Source organism: Mastigoproctus giganteus, chromosome 7 (genome assembly GCF_048544385.1).
Source record: "Mastigoproctus giganteus isolate SK-2022 chromosome 7, ASM4854438v1, whole genome shotgun sequence".
Taxonomy (NCBI): Eukaryota; Metazoa; Arthropoda; class Arachnida; order Uropygi; family Thelyphonidae; genus Mastigoproctus; species Mastigoproctus giganteus.
Genome location: NC_143581.1, coordinates 234,407,326 through 234,432,232, shown reverse-complemented (window position 1 = coordinate 234,432,232; position 24,907 = coordinate 234,407,326). Strand labels below are relative to the sequence as shown.

General features: G+C 39.5%; 1 protein-coding gene across 3 annotated transcripts in view; it reads right to left on the bottom strand.

Moving 5' to 3' along the window:
• The window catches only part of Prp5 (pre-mRNA processing factor 5), a 405,747-nt gene that overhangs the window by 27,028 nt on the left and 353,812 nt on the right, over positions 1-24,907 (bottom strand). For all 3 annotated transcript variants that reach the window (XM_090378220.1, XM_090378221.1, XM_090378222.1), the window contains 2 exons: positions 19,048-19,281; positions 14,078-14,254 (listed from right to left, as the gene is read on the bottom strand). In XM_090378220.1, coding sequence (XP_090234346.1) covers positions 14,078-14,254; positions 19,048-19,281 — 411 coding nt within the window. The remainder of the gene's footprint in view (positions 1-14,077; positions 14,255-19,047; positions 19,282-24,907) is intronic.

The following is a 24,907-nucleotide window of genomic DNA, read 5'->3' as shown; positions in this document are numbered from 1 at the left end:
GGTAGTTTAAGAGTTGGCGGTTAATTGATTTCTCCATTACTTTAGAAAGAGTAGAAGTAATTGCAATGGGACGATAACTGGATGGGAGGGATTTGTCACCCTTTTTAGGAACAGGCTGGATATGAGCAAATTCCAAGCAGAAGGAAAAACACCTTTGGAATAAGAAAGTGAAAAAAGGCGGTAAAGAATAGGAGTAAGTTCAGGAGCACAGGTTTTAAGAACAAGTGGAAAAATACCATCGGGACCTGGAGCTTTCTTAGCATCAAGATTAGTCAAAATCCTTCTGACATCCTTTTGACGGAAGACCACAGGAGGCATTGAATGGAGCATGTTGGGAATAGTGGGAGGTGTTTTACCAAGATCGTTAATGCATGAGTTGAAAGAAAATAGGATGGTAGCAGGTCAGCTTTATCCTTGGCTGAAGTGACCACAGAACCATCTGGTTTGGACAGAGGTGGGAGCAGAGATGGGCAAAAGTTGCGGCCAATAGCTTTGGCATGAGACCAGAATGCTTGGCTACCATTAGGGCGAGAAGCAAGATTTCTACTCTTAGCCTGTTCAAACTCTAGTTTGAACTGGTTAATAACTGCTTTACAATTGTAGCGAGCTTTGGTGTAGGCAGAAAATGAAACTGAAGAATTAGAACAAGCCAATTGTGATATGCAACATTCTTCTCTTGAACAGCCTTAGCACATTTATTGGAAAACCAGGGTTTAGATAAAGGACGAGATTTTAAAGTGGAGTGTGGGATAAAGGATTCCATTCCTGCAAGAATAATTTCACTGACACGATCTGAGCAAACGTTGACATCAGAAGTTTTGAAACAGTAACCCAACTAAGGAAAAGAAGAAAAGAAGTCTCGCAGATCATCCCATTTTGCATTCTTGTAATGCCAAACAACACGAGGTTGGGAATAGCCATGAGATAAAGGTTCCATTGGAGAAGAGACAATCACGAAGTTGTGATCTGAAGTGCCTAAAGGACCTCTCACTTCGACCGTGTACTTAGAAGGGTTGTTTGTGAGAAAAAGATCAAGCATATTGGCTGTATGATTAGGATTGTCTGGTATTCTTGTAGGTAAATGAACAATCTGTGCAAGATCATTAGTAATTGCAAAAGCCTCAGCATCTTGACCAGCTGGGTTGGTGTGACTAGAAAACGGAAGCCAGCTGGAAAGGAAAGGAAAGCACTGTTAGGAAAATTGGACTGGAGAAAGTCAAGTTGCAAAGAGAGGAAGTCAAAGAGCTCCAAGTGATTAGTGGAGTTGGGAGAATGGTAGAGACAACAGATGAATTTGACACAATGAGGTAGAGAGATTTTAAGCCAGAGAAGATCAAAGAGAGGAGATTCCAAATTTCCAAGTCTCTGACAGGGAATATCAGAACGGACATATGCACAAGTACCACCTTTGAGGCGAAAAGAATCATACAGCGAGTAATTTGGGCATCTGAGATAAGCAGTAGTTGAATCAACCGATAACTGAGCTTCTGTCAGAAAAAGTACATGCGGTTTGGCAGACTGCAAGTGGAAATGGACATCATTGAGATTAGAATTGAGACCTCGTATATTTGTGAAATGAATTAGGAAATGCTTGGGAGGTTTAGATCTTTTCGCAGATAAGCTTGCTCTATTAGTTTGACAATTCATGGTGTATTCAATAGTAAGAAAAAGTGAGGTGGGACATGCTGTATGAAGTAATGAAATTTTTGGATATGGCGTACACATGGTAAGAATATACCCAGATCCTTGATATAACGTGGCCTCAACAATGCTCCCCGCATACACACTACTCGGACTCTCTCCAGTCACTATCTGGCAGAGTAGAGGTAGCAAGATTATATACTAGCTGATCCGGAAGCCACCTAGTGGTTACCAATAGGTTCGGTCCGGTGTACTAACTAGCGGCCGGCCTGCAACAAGCTTAGAAGCATCAACACTAGACAATGGAGAATTGGAAAAATGTCTGAAATCCAGTTTCTTGCTCTTTCATGCTGATCAGATGACAAGAATATGGTGAAAACAGCATGCATCTGCAGATCTTGCAAAGCATCAAAAATGCAGGTTGAGCAGGAGTTTTTATAAAGTGCACATTAGTCTTCCCCCCTTGATACCAGTGGAGCAACATTTGGATGCTGTGGTTATCTAGAAAATGTTTGTGATCAGGCACATCCTTTCAGTCTATCTGCAGGTGGGTTCTTCCAACATAATAATAATTAGCATTAGTAAATGCATATGATGCAAAAAGCAAGCTTATGCAGCATCAGCTGGGGGGGGGGGTGAAACCAACTCCCATTTCATGCCTCCGTTCGTTCGAAATACCTGTCCAGCTGAGCCTTACATTTATTTAGGCTATCAACTTCCACAACAAGGGATGGAAGTCTGTTCCACCAAACAACTACCCACTGGCTAAAGGCAAACTTCCGTACATCTATCCTACATCTGTCTTTCTTCAATTTGAATTTATGCCCTCTCAGGTGATTATTCTGAGCAAGAGGAAGACTCCCATCGGCACTGAGCATGCTCAAACCATTCAAGCCTTTATACACCTCTATCAGATCAACTCGCCGGTGCCTAGTCTCCAGACACTGTAAGTTGCAAAAATTAAGCCTTTCTTTGTAAGAGGAACCCTTTGTTCCATTCACTAATCTTGTTGCCCTTCTCTGTACTCGTTCCAGCATCTCTACATCCTTCTTGAAATGAGGCATCCAGATCTGTATACAGTACTCAAGGTGTGGCCTGACCATTGCCTTATAATACAAGGGAATAATCATCTCCTTATCCCTGCTAGAAAAGTTCCTGTATATCATTGACAAGACACCATGAGCTACTCTTGGAGCCCATCTGCTCTGTTCAGAGAACTTCATATCTGCCTGCACAATTAACCCCAGGTCCTTTTCATTCTCTACCACTGTCAGTGTAGTACCACAGAGTTGATACGTTGCTCTGGGATTACTGTTTCCTATATGTAGTATTTTACATTTGTCAATGTTAAACTTCATTTGCCACCTCTCAGCCCATCTGCTCAACCTTTCCAGATCGTGTTGTTGCAGCAGCATAGCTTCAGTAGTGTCCTTAACAACCCTGCCAACTTTGTATCGTCTGCAAACTTGGACATTAAGTTTGATTTACCATCATCAATATCATTTATAAACACAGAAAACAATAATGGATCCAACACTGAACCCTGAGGGACTCCACTAATAACATTAGTCCACAATGAGCACTGTCCATTGATTACCACTCTCTGTCTTCTCCCCCTCAACCATCCCTTTATCCATAGCAGCCATTTGCCTCCAATGCCACACTGCTCCAATTTGTGCAGCAGTCTTCCATGTGCAACAGTATCAAAAGCATTTCTAAGATCCAAATATATAATATCAAAGTCATTCCCTGCATCCAGTTCTTTTGTGACCACATCATAGTATCCAATCAAATTGGTCAACCAAGACTTTCCCTTAACAAAACCATGCTGTGTCCAAGTCATAACTGAAGTTTTGTCTAGATGATCCTGCAGTGCTTCTTTAAATAAAAAATAAATTTTCTGCTTATCTCTTTGTGGTGAAACACAAGTAGTTGCTCTTGACATCTCAAAGGCTTTTGATCGTGTTTGGCATAAAGGTCTTCTAAACAAGCTTCCATCTTATGGTTTGCCAACTGTTTTCAGTAATTGGTTATCCAGTTTTCTCTCTGATCGCTCACTGAGGGTGATGGTAGATGGCATTCTGTCTTCTAACTTCTCCACTAATGCTGGTGTCCCCCAAGGTTCAGTTCTTTCCCCCACTCTTTTCCTCTTGTATATCAATGACCTTCTTCCATTGACTGGAAATCCTATCCATAGTTTTGCCGATGATAGCACATTGCATTCAACTTTCCATTTTGAGAAACCTTGTCCAGCTCAATCAGCTTCAAGTTCTTGAAAATCTGCTGCCAATTTCTTAAATGCCGATCTTCAGGTAATTCTCCAGTGGGGCAAAGACAACTTAGTTGTCTAAAACTCAATCTTGTCTTATATCTCGCAAAAAGGATTCTTCTGCTCCTATGCTTATCTTTAGTGACACTCCGATTTCTAGGCAAAATGATATATCTCTTTTGGGGATTACCCTGACTTCTAATCTCTCTTGGCACAAGCACATTACAAATATTGCTTCCTCTGCATCTAAAAAACTTGGTTTTCTCTTTCGCTCTCGCCGTTACTTTTCTTCCAAACAGCTGCTCACTCTGTATAAATCGCAAATCCGCCCTGCCATGGAATATTGTTCCCACATCTGGGGTGGTGCCCCCAAAACCTCTCTCAGGCTTCTTGATTCCATTCAGAAGAGGGCAGTTAGGTTAATTAATGATTCATCTCTAACAGAGTCTCTCCACTCGCTCTCTCATAGACGCACTGTTTCTGCTGCATGCCTCTTCTACAGATACTTCCACGGGCACTGTTCTTCTGAATTGGCTTGTATTATTCTCGCTCTCTCTTTCAAAACAGTCCGAACACGTGCTGCCACCAGCCAACATCCATTTACTGTCCAACTTCAAACCCACAGAACCAACTTTTCGTCTTCCTCATTTATTCATTCAACTGCCGTTTTCTGGAACAACCTTCCTTCATACGTATTTCCTGAAAATTACAATCTACAGAAGTTCAAGTCCAATATCAACAAATATCTTCTTTCGTCTTCTCAACCTCCAACCCAAGCACGGTACTAAGTACTATAGGTTCTAATACCTCTCGTGTTTGGGGTTCTCATAAAAAAAAAAAAAAAAAAATACTCCGGGACGACCAAACGGTCAGAGGAGTCCACAAGATAGACAGAATACAAGAAACAGCACCGTATTCAGTAGTCACGGGCTGGAACCCCGGTCACTCAAAGAACGTGTGCTTATTCACCCGAGCGCCTGACAACTAGGCTACGGCGGCCTAATGAAACATTTTCTGTTTATACTCCGGGACAACCAAACGGTCAGAGGAGTTTACAAGATACAGAGAATACAAGAAACAGCACCGTATTCAGTAGTCACGGGCTGGAACCCCGGTCACTCAAAGCACGTGTACTTATTCACCTGCGCGCCTGAACACTAGGCTACGTCAGCCTAATGAAACATTATCTGTTTATACTCTGGGATGACCAAACGGTCAGAGGAGTTTACAAGATACAGAGAACACAAGAAACAGCACCGTATTCAGTAGTCACGGGCTTGAACCCCGGTCACTCATGGAACGTGTAATTATGCACCCGCACACCTGACCACTAGGCTACGGCGGCCTTGAACCAGTGCCTCCATTAATTTTCCTGGAACAGAAGTTAAACTCACAGGTCTATAATTACTCGTGTCAGCCTTTGATCCTCCTTTGTAAATTGGGGTCACATTTGCACATCTCCAGTCCATGTGTGCCTCCTCGGAGTCCAAAGAAGCTCTCACAATTATGGCTAAGGATTTGCTTACTTCCTTTGCTGCCTCCTTTAATATAACTGGATAGATCCCACCCACCCCGGCTGCCTTTTTTACGTTTATCTTCAACAATTTTCCCTCCACTTTCCTCTCAGTTATGACAAAATCATCTAGCTCACTGCCAGAGTTTGATTCATGTCTGGCATTCCCCTCCCTGAATGACTCCTCATGTGTGAATGTAGATGCATAATACTCATTTAGTTTGTTATTGTAGAAAGTGGATAACCCTGTTTAAGAATCTGCTGGTTAATACCTATTTATGAGTCTAAAGAAGATTCCATTGTTGAATGTTTATAAGCATTGAGAAATTGATTAAAAATAATACTCCTCTTATAGGTGAATGGGCGATATAAAGCAGAAACATACCGGTGTTTGTCAGTTTATGGTAGATGTCAAATTGGAAAAGGTATCAAATGTATATGCTCAATCGTTGAGAGGTAGAACACTGATATTAATCCACTTAGACTCAATCCCATTGGCAATCGGTCCTTGAGGTTGTCACAGACATTCTCTCAGATATGCCAGACAAGCTGTTCTTGCTACCTGGGAGTCTAAAACGCTGATGGAACTGATATTCGGGTGACACTCAAGTCAAAGTGGACCCAATTTCGGCGAAGTCCGGACGGTCTATGACAGCCAAATCCTCTGTTTGCACCTTCACGATGGTGGGACTGTTAGTAATCCTGGGTATAACCTTCATGCACAAGTACATGGTGGGTGACCACCCAGGTGTGAACCAACGTAAGCAGGGGTCGAGGTGTGGCGCCCACACCACATGGAGGAACGCCGCCCCTCTATGTTACCAGGCAGTACTAGGTGGTAGATGACTCTCATCGACCGGTGAAATACCACCACTTTGCTTATTGGAGGCTTGAAGTGGTGGAACCCATGTTTAGTCTCTAGAGCTAAGTTCCGGCCAACCCTTCCCTATCTCTTCCATCATGCAGTATGATTGACGATTTTTGAGGTTAGGATTAACATCGTGGCGAGATCCAATATTCCTTACATTTCGAGGGTACAGCTCTAAAACGGTGTTCGCAGGCCGGCCGCTAGTTAGTACACCGGACTGAACCTATTGGTAACTCTCTAGGAAGCTTCCGGATCAGCTAGTGTATAATCTCGCTACCTCTACTCTGCCAGACAGTGACTGGAGGGAGTCCGAGTAGTGTGTATGCGGGGAGCATTGTCGAGGCCACGTTATGTCAAGGATGTGGGTATATTCTTACCACATGTACGCCATATCCAAAAATTTCATTACTTCATACAACATGTCCCACCCACTTTTTCTTACTATTGAATACACCATGAATTGTCAAAATAATAGAGCAAGCTTATCTGCGAAAAGATCTAAACCTCCCAAGGACTTCCTAATTCATTTCACAAATATACGTGGTCTCAATTCTAATCTCAACGATGTCCATTTCCACTTGCAGTCTTCCAAACCCCATGTACTTTTTCTGACTGAATCTCAGTTATCAGTTGATTCAACTACTGCTCATCTCAGATGTCCAAATTATTTGCTGTATGATTCCTTTCGCCTCAAAGGTGGTACTTGTGCATATGTCCGCTCTGATATTCCCTGTCAAAGATTTGGCAATTTGGAATCTCCTCTCTTTGATCTTCTCTGGCTTAAAATCTCTCTACCTCATTGTGTAAAATTCATCTGTTGTCTCTACCGTTCTCCCAACTCCACTAATCACTTGGAGCTCTTTGACTTCCTCTCTTTGCAACTTGACTTTCTCCAGTCCAACTTTCCTAACAGTGAGGGAGTTTTCCTTGGTGATTTTAACATTCACAACTCCAGCTGGCTTCCGTTTTCTAGTCACACCGACCCAGCAGGTCGAGATGCTGAGGCTTTTGCAATTACTAATGACCTAGCACAGATTGTTCATTTACCTACAAGAATACCGGACAATCCTAATCATACAGCCAATACGCTTGATCTTTTTCTCACAAACAACCCTTCTAAGTACAAGGTTGAAGTGAGAGGTCCTTTAGGCACTTCAGATCACAACTTGGTGATTGTCTCTTCTCCAATGAAACCTTTATCTCATGGCTATTCTGAACCTCGTATTGTTTGGCATTACAAGAATGCAAAATGGGATGATCTGCGAGACTTCTTTTCTTCTTTTCCTTAGTTGGGTTACTGTTTCAAAACTTCTGATGTCAACGTTTGCTCAGATCGTGTCAGTGAAATTATTCTTGCAGGAATGGAATCCTTTATCCCACACTCCACTTTAAAATCTCGTCCTTTATCTAAACCTTGGTTTTCCAATAAATGTGCTAAGGCTGTCCAAGAGAAGAATGTTGCATATCGTAATTGGCTTGTTTCTAATTCTTCAGTTTCATTTTCTGCCTACACCAAAGCTCGCAACAATTGTAAAGCAGTTATTAATCAGTCCAAACTAGAGTTTGAACAGGCTAAGAGTAGAAAACTTGCTTCTTGCCCTAATGGTAGCCGAGCATTCTGGTCTCTTGCCAAAGCTATTGGCCGCAACTTTTGCCCATCTCTGCTCCCACCTCTGTCCAAACCAGATGGTTCTGTTGTCACTTCAGCCAAGGATAAAGCTGACCTGCTAGCATCCCATTTTTCTTCCAGCTCATGTATTAATGATCTTGGTAAAACACCTCCCACCATTCCTAACACGCTCCATTCAATGCCTCCTGTGGTCTTCCGTCAAAAGGATATCAGAAGGATTTTGATGAATCTTGATGCTAAGAAAGCTCCAGGTCCTGATGGTATTTCTCCACTTGTTCTCAAAACCTGTGCTCCTGAACTTACTACTATTCTTTGCCGCCTTTTTTCACTTTCTTATTCCAAAGGTGTTTTTCCTTCTGCTTGGAAATTTGCTCATATCCAGCCAGTTCCTAAAAAGGGTGACAAATCCCTCCCATCCAATTATCGTCCCATTGCAATTACTTCTACTCTTTCTAAAGTAATGGAGAAATCAATTAACCGCCAACTCTTAAACTACCTAGAAACCTTCCGTCTGATCAACGATCGCCAGTATGGATTCCATCAGTGTCGATCCACTGGTGATATTCTGGCTTATGTTACCCATTTATGGACTAATTCAATGGAAAGGTTCGGTGAAACACAAGTAGTTGCTCTTGACATCTCAAAGGCTTTTGATCGTGTTTGGCATAAAGGTGTTCTAAACAAGCTTCCATCTTATGGTTTGCCAACTGTTTTTAGTAATTGGTTATCCAGTTTTCTCTCTGATCGCTCACTGAGGGTGATGGTAGATGGCTCTCTGTCTTCTAACTTCTCCACAAATGCCGGTGTCCCCCAAGGTTCAGTTCTTTCCCCCACTCTTTTCCTATTGTATATCAATGACCTTCTTCCATTGACTGGAAATCCTATCCATAGTTTTGCCGATGATAGCACATTGCATTCAACTTTCCATTTTGAGAAACCTTGTCCAGCTCAATCAGCTTCAAGTTCTCGAAAATCTGCTGCCAATTCCTTAAATGCTGATCTTCAGGTAATTCTTCAGTGGGGCAAAGACAACTTAGTTGATTTCAACCCTTCTAAAACTCAATCTTGTCTCATATCTCGCAAAAAGGATTCTTCTGCTCCTATGCTTATCTTTAGTGACACTCCGATTTCTAGGCAAAATGATATATCTCTTTTGGGGATTACCCTGACTTCTAATCTCTCCTGGCACAAGCACATTACAAATATTGCTTCCTCTGCATCTAAAAAACTTGGTTTTCTCTTTTGCTCTCGGCGTTACTTTTCTCCCAAACAGCTGCTCACTCTGTATAAATCGCAAATCCGCCCTGCCATGGAATATTGTTCCCACATCTGGGGTGGTGCCCCCAAAACCTCTCTCAGGCTTCTTGATTCCATTCAGAAGAGGGCAGTTAGGTTAATTAATGATTCATCTCTAACAGAGTCTCTCCACTCGCTTTCTCATAGACGCACTGTTTCTGCTGCATGCCTCTTCTACAGATACTTCCACGGGCACTGTTCTTCTGAATTGGCTTCTATAATTCCCGCTCTCTCTTTCAAAACAGTCCGAACACGTGCCGCCACCAGCCAACATCCATTTACTGTCCAACTTCAAACCCACAGAACCAACTTTTCATCTTCCTCATTTATTCATTCAACTGCCGTTTTCTGGAACAACCTTCCTTCATACGTATTTCCTGAAAATTACAATCTACAGAAGTTCAAGTCCAATATCAACAAATATCTTCTTTCATCTTCTCAACCTCCAACCCAAGCACGGTACTAAGTACTATAGGTTATAATACCTCTCGTGTTTGGGGTTCTCATAAAAAAAAAAAAAAAAAAAAAAAATCTAAAAATTTGTTTGTATACCTTGTCTCGAAAGGTGATATAATTGGCTTCAACTAAAAGTTTAATCAAGTGAAAAATTTATTTAATAGGAAGCTTCGTATAATTAATCAGTACAGAGTTATTATTTAACATATCCCAAAGAATATCTAATGCGTATTCAACGTTTACATTTGCATATAATGAAGTAACATCTAGTGAGAATAAATTATCATTATCGCAGAGTCCACAGCCCTTATAATGTTGTAGTTTTTTTATCCCAAATTATATTGCCTGTCTAAAGGGTTTCATAATATTATATACATAACATTATATATTATGAAACATTATGTAACATTATAAAACCTAAGGATGGAAATGCCAAGTTCTCCTGTAAGAAACGATGGGGCAAATAGGAAATCCGTTTTTATGCAGTTTTCCTGCCCAAAAAGTGTCAGGATGTTGTATGTTCTCGCCTTCAATTCCTTTAACCCTCCTATTGTTTTCATTTTGGTTACACTTATTGTGTTCGGGTCAATATAACCCAAGCCTCTATGGGTGTCATTTTATTGGTATTAAATTAATATGGCAGTAATGTGTTTAGTAAATAATAAAAGAAATAAGAATATATGTAGCATTTATTGACTAAAAGTTTCTTTATGAACAGCATTACTGCTGTTAAATGGATAAACAATTGTTACGTATATCTGAAAAACATAATAGTTATATAATACATTTAGTTTTTTACAGTCTTGGTAGTAGTAATATACATGAGCTTTACATACATATTTTGAGCAATTACAACATAGTATATTGGTTTTTGTTATCCTTTGAAGAGGGACAAAAATTACATCTTTTACGTTTATTTGTGGTCGGCTGTTCCCTTGCTTTGGCAGTGCTGATTGATGGTCATGCCCTTCTAACCATTTTAGCAGCAGGAATACTTCGAGGAAGGCATTTTCTTTCTTGCAGTAAGGGAGCGATCAAGGAATTACCCAGTTCTTCAAGAAATAGTCAACGTTTTGTAAGTTTGCCAGCATTCCAGGTTGGATTTACTTCGCACCACAGAACATAGGTATTGTAAGCAGAAACGTTCATGATATTATAAAAGATAGACATTGGCCGTCTTTTAGTTTGTCGTCTGCATGTGTATGTTATAACCAACTTGTCTAAAGTATCTACAGCACCTTTGGTTTTATTGTAATCTAAAATTATAAATGGCTTTTTATGATCTTAATCACACACGCCGAAATCGTGGAAGGTGCTCATGAGTCACATTTTTATTCCGTTTCAGAATTTAAGAAACTACCATTGTGTTATTGCTGAAGTAGAACTTTGAAGAAAGAACTTCCTTCCTGTTGCAGACCAATTCAGTTGGCAGTTCAGGCTTTTTTTTCGAATAGTGCCAAGCATGGTAATATTTCTTTTCAGTAGCATCTGCCCCAGTTCGTAAGATGTAAAAAAATTATCACACATTATGTTTTGCCCTTTTAGACCATAAGTAAGGTCTAGTACAACTCTTTTACCTTGGCCTTTTTCTGGAAGTTCACATTTTTTTCCCAAGTATACTTGCATGTTATATGCATAAACGTTTACAGAATCGCATAAAGTCCAAATTTTGATTCTGTATTTGGCTGGCTTGTTGGCTATATACTGCCTAAATGGGCAACCACCTCTAAAAAGGTACCAATTGCTCATCTACTGTTACATTTTCGTTAGCATTATAGACCACAGGTAGAATTGCAGCCCATTCATCCCACAAGTTCCGTATGGCAGCTAATTTATCAGTCTGGCGCCATTGTGATCGGGTTCCTTTATCATCAAAGCGAATTATTCGCGAAATTACATGGAATTGTTGCCCTGAATATAGGTTGGCCTACATTTCCATCCCATAGGCTGGAGGCTGCCTCCCCATGAAATTTATACACTCCAGCTAAAAACAGTAGGCCAAAATATGCTTCTAATTCAACTACTGTTAATTCTTGCAAATGGTCACCATAAATTCTTTTTTCCTTCTAAATTCGACATCTTCAAAATTAAGTTTACAATTTTTGGCATAAAAAATAAGCAGTTGTAGGATTCTATATCATATATTCTAGATGCAGCGTACCTTGTTGGTCCAAGATACAACCTAATATTTTCTGACGAAAATCTTCCTTGTTGATTAGGTGTGCTGCAGTTCCACACTATATTGCCATTTTTTGAGGTTACATAATTAGCCACAACAGCTTCATCTGAAATCGTAGGTTCCAGTTCTTCATTGTCCGATTCACAATGCACCTCTGCTTCAAACAAATGGTCCTCTACTTCAGAAGTACTATCATTACCATCAGGAGCATACACAAGATTCTCAATTTCACTGTCCGTCAATGATCTCTTAGTACACATCTTCAACAATTTCTTCCTACTGTTGTCTCTTAGCTTGTGGCACCAAGCTTGATGTTTACCAAGAAACTGACACAATGGCAGATATAAGTGAGACGGCACCAACAAGCCCCCACCAGCATCAAATTGTCATTCACCGCGCACACATAACCCACACGTTGAAACTTGTTACGTGGTAATGTAAGTTATTAAAAAAAAAAAAAAAAAAAAAAACAATAAAATACGATTATGATAATAATTAGCTTCTCGTTCCTTAAATTTTAACTAAACTGATCGTTGGGAAATATTGACCCAAGCACAATAAGTGTAACAATTACATTTATAAAAAAAAACTAACTGTAAAATTTTTTTGTCAATCTAGGTCAACCTTTATTAGGGTAAATTAGTAAAAGTCATAGAGGGGCAGCAAAATATTTAAATAATATAGGATTTATGGGCATTAAAAGAAGGCGACCGGGTCATATTGACCCGAACACAATAGGAGGGTTAACTGAGACATTAAGTAGTCATTTTATCGATATGTGGTTAATGTTTTATTGAACTCATTGACCAAACTGGTAAATAGTACCAGGTCTACCTCAAGATAAGTGGAGGTATTTGATACAACTGAATCTAACTTATTAATATAATCAGTTTTATCAAGTATTACAACTGTATCTCCTTTGTCTTCGCTCTGATTAATAATGTCTTTATTTTCCTCCAAGGTCACGTAAAGCTGAAATTTCATGCCTATTCAATTTAGGAAGCTGCGTGCCTTCGCCACTTGGTTGACTTGTTGAAGAAGTAAATCTTCTTGTGGGACATTACAAGTCCAAATTTAATATATATTGCAACTGTTTTTCAGGTAGATTGCAAGATTTTTTTTTTTTTTTTTTTGTTAGTTGTTCGCGCATCGGCTTCTGTGGCCATAATGCACCTCCCAAAGGTTTTTGCATTTACTCTGATCCAAGCCTGAGGCGGGATTCAAGCCTGCGATCTTTGGGTTGCCAGGCAACCCAAAGATTTACCCACCCGGCTGGCTCAGATTGCAAGGTGGTAAATTATAGTTCATATTTATATACGTTCACATGTACATATATAAAAGGGGTTACAGAAGCACTCATGAACCTGGTTTGGTACCTACGATAATGTATTAAATTTGTTAATGGGTCTGTTTTTTTTTATTTCTGTGGACTGTGCTTCAGATCGTCGCAAATCTATGGAAGTCTTCAATACCGAACAATTATTTGAATGCAAATAATTTTTTAATTTGTCACGAAGTTTGCTAACTTGGGAAAGGTATTTTTGTTTATCAGAATACCAAGATTTTAAAGAGAGCTTAACAATATTGTGGCAAGTGCTAGTTGCTTTATGCCTGAAATTTTTTGATTTAAATTAATCCTGGCAAATTTCAGAATGATGTTTTTTTGAAGGCAATATTTTAGGAAAGAAATAGGGTGAATTTGGGCTGAGTATCTTAGTGTTAATGTAATATATTTTTGCACCAAGATGTTCAAAAAATCTCTCATAATTGTGTGTATCAATAGGTTATGCTAGAAGAGGAAGAGAAGTAAATGAAATAGTCAACAAGAGTTTAAAATATGAATAAGACAAAGCTACAATGCTCAATACATTCTAATTCAATATTTATAGAAGAAATAGAGAACGTTACCTCAATATGACATGCAGAACACTTCCTAATAACACTTTCCAGCAAATAAACAAAAATAAAATTAATACAGTAATAAAATTAATTAAAAAACGATTAACAAATTAAAACAAGTTCAACGCAAATTTTGAAAAAGATTAATAGGAGGAAGAGAGACATTCCAACACCCTCACTGTAAGTGAGAAGCACTGTAACTGTATTTTTAATGTTATATATATTCAATTATTATTAGCCTGGGAGAAAATTATACTCTGCTCTTTAGAAGGCAGAAGAAATAAATAAAATCAAACAACTGCCAAAATATAGTTTAAAAACTTCACCTTTGATGTAACTTTCCACCTTGCTTGTTGAGGGAAGTCATTAATTTCCAGTTCTTCCTCATATTTACGGAAAGTTTCAACTTGTGGATCATCTTCTTTACCTTCTTCATCACCTTTTGGTTGATAATTAAGCTTAGCATGTAGTTTTTCAGCTCGTTGCTCTGCTAATGTTTTAGCCTTGTAAGTTAAAAAAAATATATTAAAAAATATATATATATAGATATATTATAAATCATTTTTCCAAGGACAAATTCTAACAGCACTGTGTCAATAGATGAGTTTAGTGTAACAAATAAAGTAAAGCTATGGTAATGTTAACTTAAAGTGCAAAAAAAAAAGATCCAACTAAGACAAGTAAAATTATGTGGTTTTTTTATATTTATACATCATGAGGCGAGTTATATAAATATTTAGTATCGGTAAAGGCCAAAGCGAAGGAAAGTCAGATTTTTTCTGCATCATCATAACACACAGCCTAACTCTTTCTATTTTCCCATGGGTATTGATCCACCTAGCTTTGTATTTTCTGAAGCCAACATTCTTACTACTTGTAGAGGTAACTTATTACAATGACTGACTTACTGGTTAAACAAGACATTCTGTAATAGAGCCTATAATTCTTCCCACTTACATTCAATTCATACCCACTGGTTCTAGTGCTATTTAAGACTGAAAATTTTGACTTAATTCATTTTACTAAAAATGAATGTAACCTGTGAGTATGAGTTTCTTTTATTATAAAGACACTTTGCCTATAGAGATCAATTCATTGGCTACATTAATCAGATCCTCCTCTAAAGTGCCTAGTTACTAAGCTCTATAGCCTACATATTCAAAGTTTCCCTACATATGGGCACAGTTTTTCCAATTTCACCAGGAACATTACCTATCTTTGAATCTACTCAAGGAGTTAAATGTCTTTTAATTGTGGCCGCCATACCTGGAGACAGCATTCCAAGTGAAGTCTCACAGTTGTCTTATACAATGTAACTATAACCTTGTTAACTCCATGCTGCCTGTTAAAAAACAGGCAGCATGGAGAACATAAGTTTTGTGCTATAATAAGCCACAAATCCACATATTCCTGTACCATTTTTAATTCAACCCCACCAAGAGTATAAGTTACTTTTGGAGCTAAGTTATAAGTTATTTCTTCAAAAAGGACTCTGAGGCTGGGAAAGCTCTGCCTCATAATAACTGCATTGAAATACAACAACCGTATATGACTCAAACTTTATTAACATAAATTAAAAGAGAATAAAAAATAATAAAATAAGACAGGATAAAATTTTGGTGTAAAAATAAAATAAAAATACACTGACAACTGTAGAGTTAAAAGCGATAAAATGATAGAATTAAAATAACCAAAATATTACAAATTAAAAGCAATAAAACAACATGCTGTAGATTTCAATGGTGACTGCCTCCTTTATCAGCTGTGAAATTTGAATGTCATGGCACATCCTTAAATAACATTAGCAGGATCATGGCTCATGGTACTGCAGGATCATGAGAATTATCTTCCATGCATGCATGAAGACCAGAAATGGCTCAGGAGCATGCCAGGCAGAGCCATTCATCCCATCCAAGAATTACAGTCAAAAAGAGGGGATGAATACAGGCTCCCCATCTCTATTGATGGTATTATGTTCCGAAGAACAAATCTGCAAGCTCTCAAGCCATTTCTAGTTCCAATACCTATGTGAATGATGGCTGCCTGGAGAAATTTGGTAGTTCTCCTCCCAGAAGTATTCAGCCACAGCAGATTTCCCATAGTCTGCAGCCTTTATTGCACTAATATGTTCCCCTACACAATCTTTAAACCTGCATTCTGTCTCTCCAACATAGCAACTCCCCACAGTCCAGACATTCCATCTCATATATAACCCCACTTGTACCCTCAATAGGTACAGGATCTTTTACCTTTGACACAACTGTGTGCAATCTCCGCCCTGGTAGCTGCACACAGCGTGTCTGAAAGGTCTGTAATATTCTAGGGATAAGCCCTGTTAAGCCCAGATAATAGGGAATGTATTCAGTAGCAGCAGGTGAGAATGCACCTATTTGCACATGTTTAGCTTTATGTTTAGAAGGATAAGCTTAAGAAGAATAATAGTTTAAATAATATGTTTGAATATAAGAATATGTCTGTCCAAGATCTTTTGGGGGAAGAACTTGGACAAACATATTCAAGAAGCTGAACACAGGCGAAGAGAGGCCTTTGAAAGCAATGGTGTTGTTTTATCGCTTTTAATTTGTAATATTTTGTATATTTTAATTTGTAATATTTTCTATATTTTAATTTTATATATTTTAATTCTATTTATAATTTTATCATCAGTGTATAAAATACACCGACAACTCTACAGCAGTTGTCAGTGTATTTTATTTCTACATCAAAATTTTTTCCTGTCTTATTTTATATATTTTATTTATTTTATGTTAATAAAGTTTGACATATATTAATATACAGTTGGTGTATTTCACTACAGTTATTATGAATTATAAGTTATTTGTCAAGTGTACAATTCTGCCTTTTCCAGTACTAAAACAGCCGCTTACCACTCATAAATAAATACCATCTAATTGATTGCAAAGGAATGCTGACTGGGCACTGAACAACCCCAGTCTTAACATCATCTGCAACTTCATATCATGCCCTGTATCCCCCTTCATCAGTATTATTTCAGAATTTTAGAAACAATTATATCAAAGTTGACTTCTGCAGGCTGTCTTATTGATATAAGTGCTACTATTTTTTTATATAGTTTTGTAGCAGGAAAATGTTAGTTAAGCGTGTTCTGTGTGCCTTCTTTGTGAAGCTACCTATAGCAGGTCATGATACATGCATACAGGATGCCTTTGTGCGTTAGTTGCAAAGGGCATGAAGAGATTAAGCATGAATTCTGTGTTCTGATAGGATTACATAAGGGCATGAAGAATAGGGTTGATGCCCTTGAAGGATTAAAAGAGAGGGGAATCCATCAAGCACCCAGCTACACAGTCCAATACATGAGCCCGTGCTTAGGTATCAGACAATACAACCGCAACAGAGGTCCTTGGTCCCAAAGAAAGTGGCTATAGTTAGTGACTCGATTGTCAGAGAAATGGGAAACATACTGAGCAAAAAGGTGCAATAGGAGCAAGATGTTATGCCAGAGACTAAAGTTGATGATGATGTAGAGCAGCGATCAACTTTTAATGACATAAAAGATGATACTGTTGTACAAATTCATACTAATGATATTAAGAGTAGATCTGAGAATTTATATAGTAATAGTATTCACCATGGCTAAAAGAGAACTTCCTACTATCTATTTTAAATCTCTTCTCTTGTAATTTGAATTTATGGCTCTTAGTTATGAAATTCTTTATAACAATGAAAATTCCATCTTCATTCATTTTACTAACCCCTCTCAGAGCCTTATAAACCTCAATCAAGTCACCTCTGAGGGGTGTCTGGTTTTCAAGCTCTGTAGCCAACATAATCAGTCTTTTCCCATGCAGACACCTCTCTACCAATCTCACCATGTGAGTTGCCCATCTTTGGACCCTTTCAAGAGGCTCAGTATTTTTTCAGATGAAGCCTCCATGCTTGAACACAGTATTCCAAATGTGGTCTTACAATTGATTTAAACAGTGTGATTATGCCCCCCCTCTCTCTCTCTCTCTCTCTACAGGATAATGTTCAATAAATCATTGATAGGACACCATGGGCTCTCCTCGCCACCTGTTTACATGGCTCAGAAACATCATATTTGCCTGTATTGTAACTTCCAGATCCTTTTCTTCCTTAACTGTTTTAAATTCAACCCAAAGCATTTTGCCACATTAAACATAGCGGCCACTTTTCTAACCATTTTTGAACTCTGTTCAAGTTATCCTTAAGGAGCACTGCTTGCCACTGGTCATTAGCAACTCTCCCAATCTTTATGTTGTCTGCAAATTTTGACATCATGCCTTCTATCCCTTCACCAATGTCGATTATGAAAATCAGAGACAACAGTGGTTCAAGAACTGATCCTTGGTGGACCACACTCCTGATGTTACATCAATCTGAAGAATAACCATTAATCACAACAAGCATTTCTTGGCGTTTCTCTCCTCCTGTAGGTAACTATTCAGCTGAACTTTGAATTTTCTCAAACTGTCAGCCTCTACCACCCATGTAGGTAACTTATTGCAGTAATTTATAACTCGCTGGCTAAAATAAAACTTCCTGCAATCCAGTCTTAACGTCTCTCCCATAACTTGAATTTATTGCCACTAGTTCTAGAATCATTTATAACCGTGTAAATTTCGCCCTCATTCATTTTACTTATGCCTCTCAGAGCCTTAAACACCTAAATCAAGTCTCCCCTAAGGTGTCTAGTTTCCAAGCTCGGCAACCCACATATTTGATGTATACCGTAGCATCCTACTACCTTGCACCACACATGTTAGTTCCAAATCTAGGGATGCTCTTGTCACAAATGGGCTACTTTTGACCACTGTACCTCATCCTGTTTCTCCTGTTTATCCTTTCTAAAAACAATGTAAATGCCACATTGAAATTTTATTGTCCTAGTAAAGAGTTCAAACTCACTCATTTTATTAGCAAAACACTATAAAAATTTGCTATAAATACAGATTCAGACAAAATATTTTTGTATTATTTGCTGCTGTAGCTTTACTTTACCACAGATTTGAAATATCTCTATCTTCCGCATATTCTTCATATGACAGAACGTTGATTTGGATTATCGTAAATAACATTATCCTGAATGTGAGTAAAAAATCAACCAAATATAAATTGCACAATTATAAAAGAAAATAATGACTATTTCACCTGTAATGAACTGATATGTTTAAAATGCAGTGGAAGAAAAATGCCCTGTGCCAGTCAAGCTTCCCACAAATACAGTGTACATAAGGTTAATAAAATCAATTCATTTATTAAAAATGAAGTGAATAAAATAAATCTTCCTTACTGAAATTACAGGAGATGACAACTGTCCTTTTAAAACAGCCTCTGCTGCTTGTTGCGCCTCAGCCCCTAAATTCCGTTGCAGACTAATTCGAGATGCTAATCTCTTTGCAAGTTCTAATTTCTCAGCACTTCCTGTAGATGAACCCAGCATTGAAGCAAGTCCACTTGGAGGAGCAATTGTGATTTCTTTCACCCTTTTCTTTGGCGCAAGCATGTTTTCAATTTCTTGGTCAATCTTTATAGAAATAAAAAAGAAAACAAAATTAATTGAAAAACTTTTTCTTCACACAATTCATTTTATCTAAATGTTTTCATCTTTATTTGTATGTTTTATTTGAATCCGTACACTAAAATTCGCAAAAAGAATAAAAATATTTAAAAACATGCAATTCTGATTGTTGTTGAGGGGAGAGAGAGAGAGAGAGAGAGAGAGAGAGAGAGTAGGAGAGATGTTGTGCCAGGTGTAGGGCAGGTTCAGAACATTAATTCAGCTCTTTGATCCTTGAGGCTGACATTCTCTCAGGTATGACAAGCTAGGGATTGCTATCTGGGAGTCTAAATCGCTAATGGAACTGATATTCATGTGACACTTTAGCCAAGTGGACCAATTCAATGAAATCTAGTCGTTCTATGAAAACCAAATCCTCTAATTGCACCTTCATGATGGTGGGGTTGTCAGTTACCCTGAGTATGATGACCTTGTGTGTACACTGAATGGACAGAAATCATGAGTTACCAACCCAGTAATGGGTAGGCCACCTTTCGCCCGGATAAGGGCAGTCACGTGGCGAGGCACTGAGTCCACTAGTTCACGAAAGCGTTCCACAGGTATTTCCATCCATGCTTGCTGCACCGCTATCCATAATTCCGTCACATTCCTGGGTGAAGGATCCAAAGCTCAAACGAACCTTTTTGAATAGCCTTTCCATCCATTTCCGGTGAATGGGGAGGCCTTTCCACGGTGGTAAAATCTGCGGAATGCTCTTTGAACGATGTTCTAGGCTCTGTGTTTGTTTTTTTGTTATTTGGTTTTTAGGAGCATTAGCAACTAAGGCCATATTGTTCCGGGGATATGCGGTGGTCATTCCCTGACCTTTCTGCATCCTCCATATTTGGCAGTCAGGGGCCCAAACCCTGGTGTAATCAAGAAGCGTGTACTACACACTGCTGCTGGCTGCTGCTCCTGTCCACCTGGCTACGGAGGTGTCCTAGGCTCTGTGGGAAGGTGCATTGTCCTGCTGGATGAGTCCATTGCCCTGTGGGAAGGTGCATTCTCCTGCTGGATGAGTCCATTGCCCTGTGGGAAGGTGCATTCTCCTGCTGGATGAGTCCATTGCCCTGTGGGTGCACGATGACCATGAAGGAACACAGATGGTCTGCAAGGATGGACACGTAACCTGGACTGTTCAGAAATGCATCCAGACGTACCAGAGGTCCCAACATGTGCCAGTTGAACACGCCCCAGACCATTACCGACCATCCACCTGCCTGAACAGTTTCTTGTTGACATGACAGGTGCATAGCTTCATGCAATTTCTGCCAGATACGCACCCTCCCGTCTGCTCGAAATAACTGGAAATGGGACTTATCGGACCAGGAGACCAGTCTCGAATCATCCAAGGTCTAGTGCCAATGTTCTTTCACCCAGTTGAGGCACAGAGTCCTTTCTCATGGTGTTAGCAACGGGACTCTGTTGGAGCGGTGGCTCCGATAACATATTGCTGCTAATGATCGCCTGATGGTCTTGGTTGAGACAATTCTGGCAAATCCCTCATTAACGTCGGCAGTGATTTGTTGTTCTCCAGTTGGTTGAAACAATGCAAGACAGACATCAACAGCCATGTTCATCCGTCACCTTTCTCCACCCACACCACTGTCCACGATGAGACATTACTCCAGAAATGCGTATTCCCAGTACATTCTTGATACTGTCGAATGGGGATAGTGCAATTTCTGTACCACCTCCACTATCATCCTTCTTTCAAAGTCGCTTAACTCACGGCGTTTATCTATACTGATATCGAATTGCTGCCTATGTAAATGCAGTGATGTAATGTACCTATATATATATATATACACCTGCAAAGCAGTGGGTTCATCCACTGGCGAGAGGGGTGACAGCGTCGCGTTGCCCAGCAATCAGGTATCCCATGAATTCTGTCCTTTCAGTGTATACTCCCTATATATTGAAATTCTCTGTACACTGAGTACAATGTGTACAGAAAGGAGATTACCACACAGGAGTGAATCAAAGTAGGCAGGAGCTGAGGTGGGTATCAATACCCACAGAGGTTACTAACAACCCCACCATTGTGAATGAGCAAAGTGGTGTTTTGCACCAGTTGTTGAGAGCCATCTATTGCCTGTTATCTTGTAACACAGATGGGGGGGGGGTTATAAAAAAAAGGGCATGTGTACCTTGTACACATGAAAGAGGTTAATGTAAAAACATCTGACGAAAATCAGAACCGTTTTAAATTAAAACAGCTAGAAAGAGCTGAAGTTATGAACAGTGCATCATTTTATGCTAACATCCGCTTATTTACCCTACCAAATCAACATTAGTATCTGAGTTAGCATCAATTAAGAAGTAGCAAGTGTGAGCATAAACTCACAGCCACTACTTCCTAAATGATATCTTGCATACTTTCTAAATGTCGTCTCGTTTTTTGTTACCAATCAGTTTTACTTCAGTTTCAAATATTTAATATGAACGATGTAATGTTTTATGCTCATGCCAGCTACTTACTCTACCGAATCTACATTAATGATTGCGTTTGCGACATTTAGGAAGTGATATAATTTGCATCATTTCCGTTTCACATTTTCGCCAACAGGCTGAACACTGACTGTCCGACCGAAATTTAGTAGTTGCCAGCAAAGATGTTTTCACATCAAGAATTAATGTTAGTGACTGCATCAGTGTCATTTAGGAAGTGATGTAATTTGCACCATTTCCACTTCATATTTTCATGACCAATTGGTTTTACTTCAGTTCGAAATTTAGTAGAGAAAGATGTTTTAGCATTAGCATTAGTAGAGGCATTTGATGCAAGAAAGCAAGCTTATGCAGCATCAGCCAAAAAAAAAAAAAAAAAAAAAAACCCACTTCCACTTCACCCCTCTGTTCGTTCAAAATACCTGTCCAGCTGAGCCTTAAACTTATTTAGGCTATCAACCTCCACTACAAGGTATGGAAGTCTGTTCCACCAACCAACTACCCGCTGGCTAAAGGCAAATTTCCGCACGTCTATCCTACATCTGTCTTTCCTCAATTTGAATTTATGCCCTCTCAGGTGATTATTCTGAGCTACAGGAAGAATCCCAACAGCATTGAGCATGCTCAAACCATTCAAGGCTTTATACACCTCTATCAGATCACCTCGTTGGTGCCTAGTCTCCCGACACTGTAATTTGCAAAACTTAAGCCTTTAAGGGGTAAGAGCACCCCTTTGTTCCAATCACTAATCTTGTTGCCCTTCTCTGTACTCATTCCAGCAGCTCTCCATCCTTCTTGAAATGAGGCCTCCAGACCTGTATACAGTACTCTAGGTGTGGCCTGACCATTGCCTTACACAAGGGAATAATCACCTCCTTATCCCTGCTGGAAAAATTCCTGTATATCATTGACAATACTCCATGAGCTACTCTTGCAGCCCGTCTGCACTGCACAGAGAACTTCATATCTGCCTGCACAACCACCCCCAAGTCCCTTTCATTCTCTACCACTGTCAGTGTAGTACCACAGAGTTGATACGTTGCTCTGGGGTTGCTGTTTCCCATGTGTAGTATTTTAAATTTGTCAATGTTAAACTTCATTTGCCACCTCTCAGCCCATCTGCTCAACCTTTCCAGATCCTGTTGCAGCAGCATAGTGTCAGTAGTGTCCTTGACAACCCTGCCAACCTTTGTATCGTCTCAAATCAAATCAAAATTTTCAAATCAAAAATGTGTTTAAGTTCTGAAATATGACACCTAGTATACAAGGTGACCACCCAGTAAAGTGTTTTCAGTGTTTCCCCCATCTTCACGTTGCTTTCACTGTGTAGTGTGCTAGTTCACTGGAAAGGCCAGAGGTTTAAAAGTGTATGGATTGTGGAAGTGTGGTGTTTTGTACTGTTGATCCTCTGGCCATTTAGATGCTGGTAGGTAAGATTAAAAAATATTAGTCACCACGATGATGGCAGGAATCTTGTGCCATCACACAGATTGGGGGGGGGGGAGGGGTGCCTCAAACTACTTGGCCAATGTTATCAGAAATTCTGAGTCTACCCTTACCACCTTCATTATCCAGTAGTTCTCAATATAGTCAAATTCTTAATATAAACTACTTAATTAGCATTAGCATTAGTAGAGGCATATGATGCAAGAAAGCAAGCTTATTCAGCATCAGCCAAAAAAAAAAAAAAAAAAAAAAAAAAACACACACACCACTCCCATTTCACCCCTCCGTTCATTCGAAATACCTGTCCAGTTGAGCTTTAAATTTGTTTAGGCTATCAACTTCAACAACAAGTGATGAAAGTCAGTTCCACCAACCAACCACCCGCTGGCCAAAGGCAAATTTCCGCACATCTATCCGACATCCGTCCTTCCTCAATTTGAATTTATGCCCTCTGAGGTGATTATTCTGAGCAAGATGAAGAATCCCATTGGCATTGAGCATGCTCAAACCATTCAAAGCCTTATACACTTCTATCAGATCACCTCGCCGGTGCCTAGTCTCCAGACTCTGTAATTTGCAAAACCTAAGCCTTTCTTCGTAAGAGCAACCCTTTGTTCCATTCACTAATCTTGTTGCCCTTCTCTGTACCCGTTCCAGCAGCTCTACATCCTTCCTGAAATGAGGCCTCCAGACCTGTATACAGTACTCAAGATGTGGCCTAACCATTGCCTTATACAAGGGAATAATCACCTCCTTATCCCTGCTAGAAAAATTCCTCTTTATCATTGACAAGACACCATGAGCTACTCTTGCAGCTCGTCTGCACTGCTCAGAGAACTTCATATCTGCCTGCACAATTACCCCCAGGTCCTTTTCATTCTCCACCACTGTCAGTGTAGTACCGCAGAGTTGATACGTTGCTCTGGGGTTACTGTTTCCCATATGTAGTACTTTACATTTGTCAATGTTAAACTTCATTTGCCACATCTCAGCCCATCTGTTCAACCTTTCCAGATCCTGTTGCAGCAGCATAGCGTCATAGTGTCCTTAACAACCCTGCCAACCTTTGTATCATCTGCAAACTTGGACATTAAACTTGATATCCCATCATCAATATCATTCATAAACACCGAAAACAACAACGGACCCAACACTGAACCCTGAGGAACTCCACTAATAACATTAGTCCACGTTGAGCAGTGTCCATTGATTACCACTCTCTGTCTTCTGCCACTCAACCATCCCCTTATCCATAGCAGCAATTTGCCTCCAATGCCACACTGCTCCAATTTGTGCAGCAGTCTTCCATGTGCAACAGTATCAAAAGCCTTTCTAAGATCCAAATATATAATATCAAAGTTATTCCCTGCATCCAGTTCTTTTGTGACTACATCATAGTATCCAATCAAATTGGTCAGACAAGACCTGCCCTTAACAAAACCATGCTGCGTCTGAGCTATAACTGAATTCTTGTCTAGATGATCCTGCAGTGCTTCTTTAACCAGTGCCTCCATTAATTTACCTGGAACAGAAGTTAAACTAACAGGTCTATAATTACTTGTGTCAGCCTTTGATCCTACTTTGTGAATTGGGGTTACATTTGCACATCTCCAGTCTATGGGTACCTCCCCTGAGTCCAAAGAAGCTCTCATAATTATGGCTAGGGGTTTGCTTACTTCCTTTGCTGCTTCCTTTA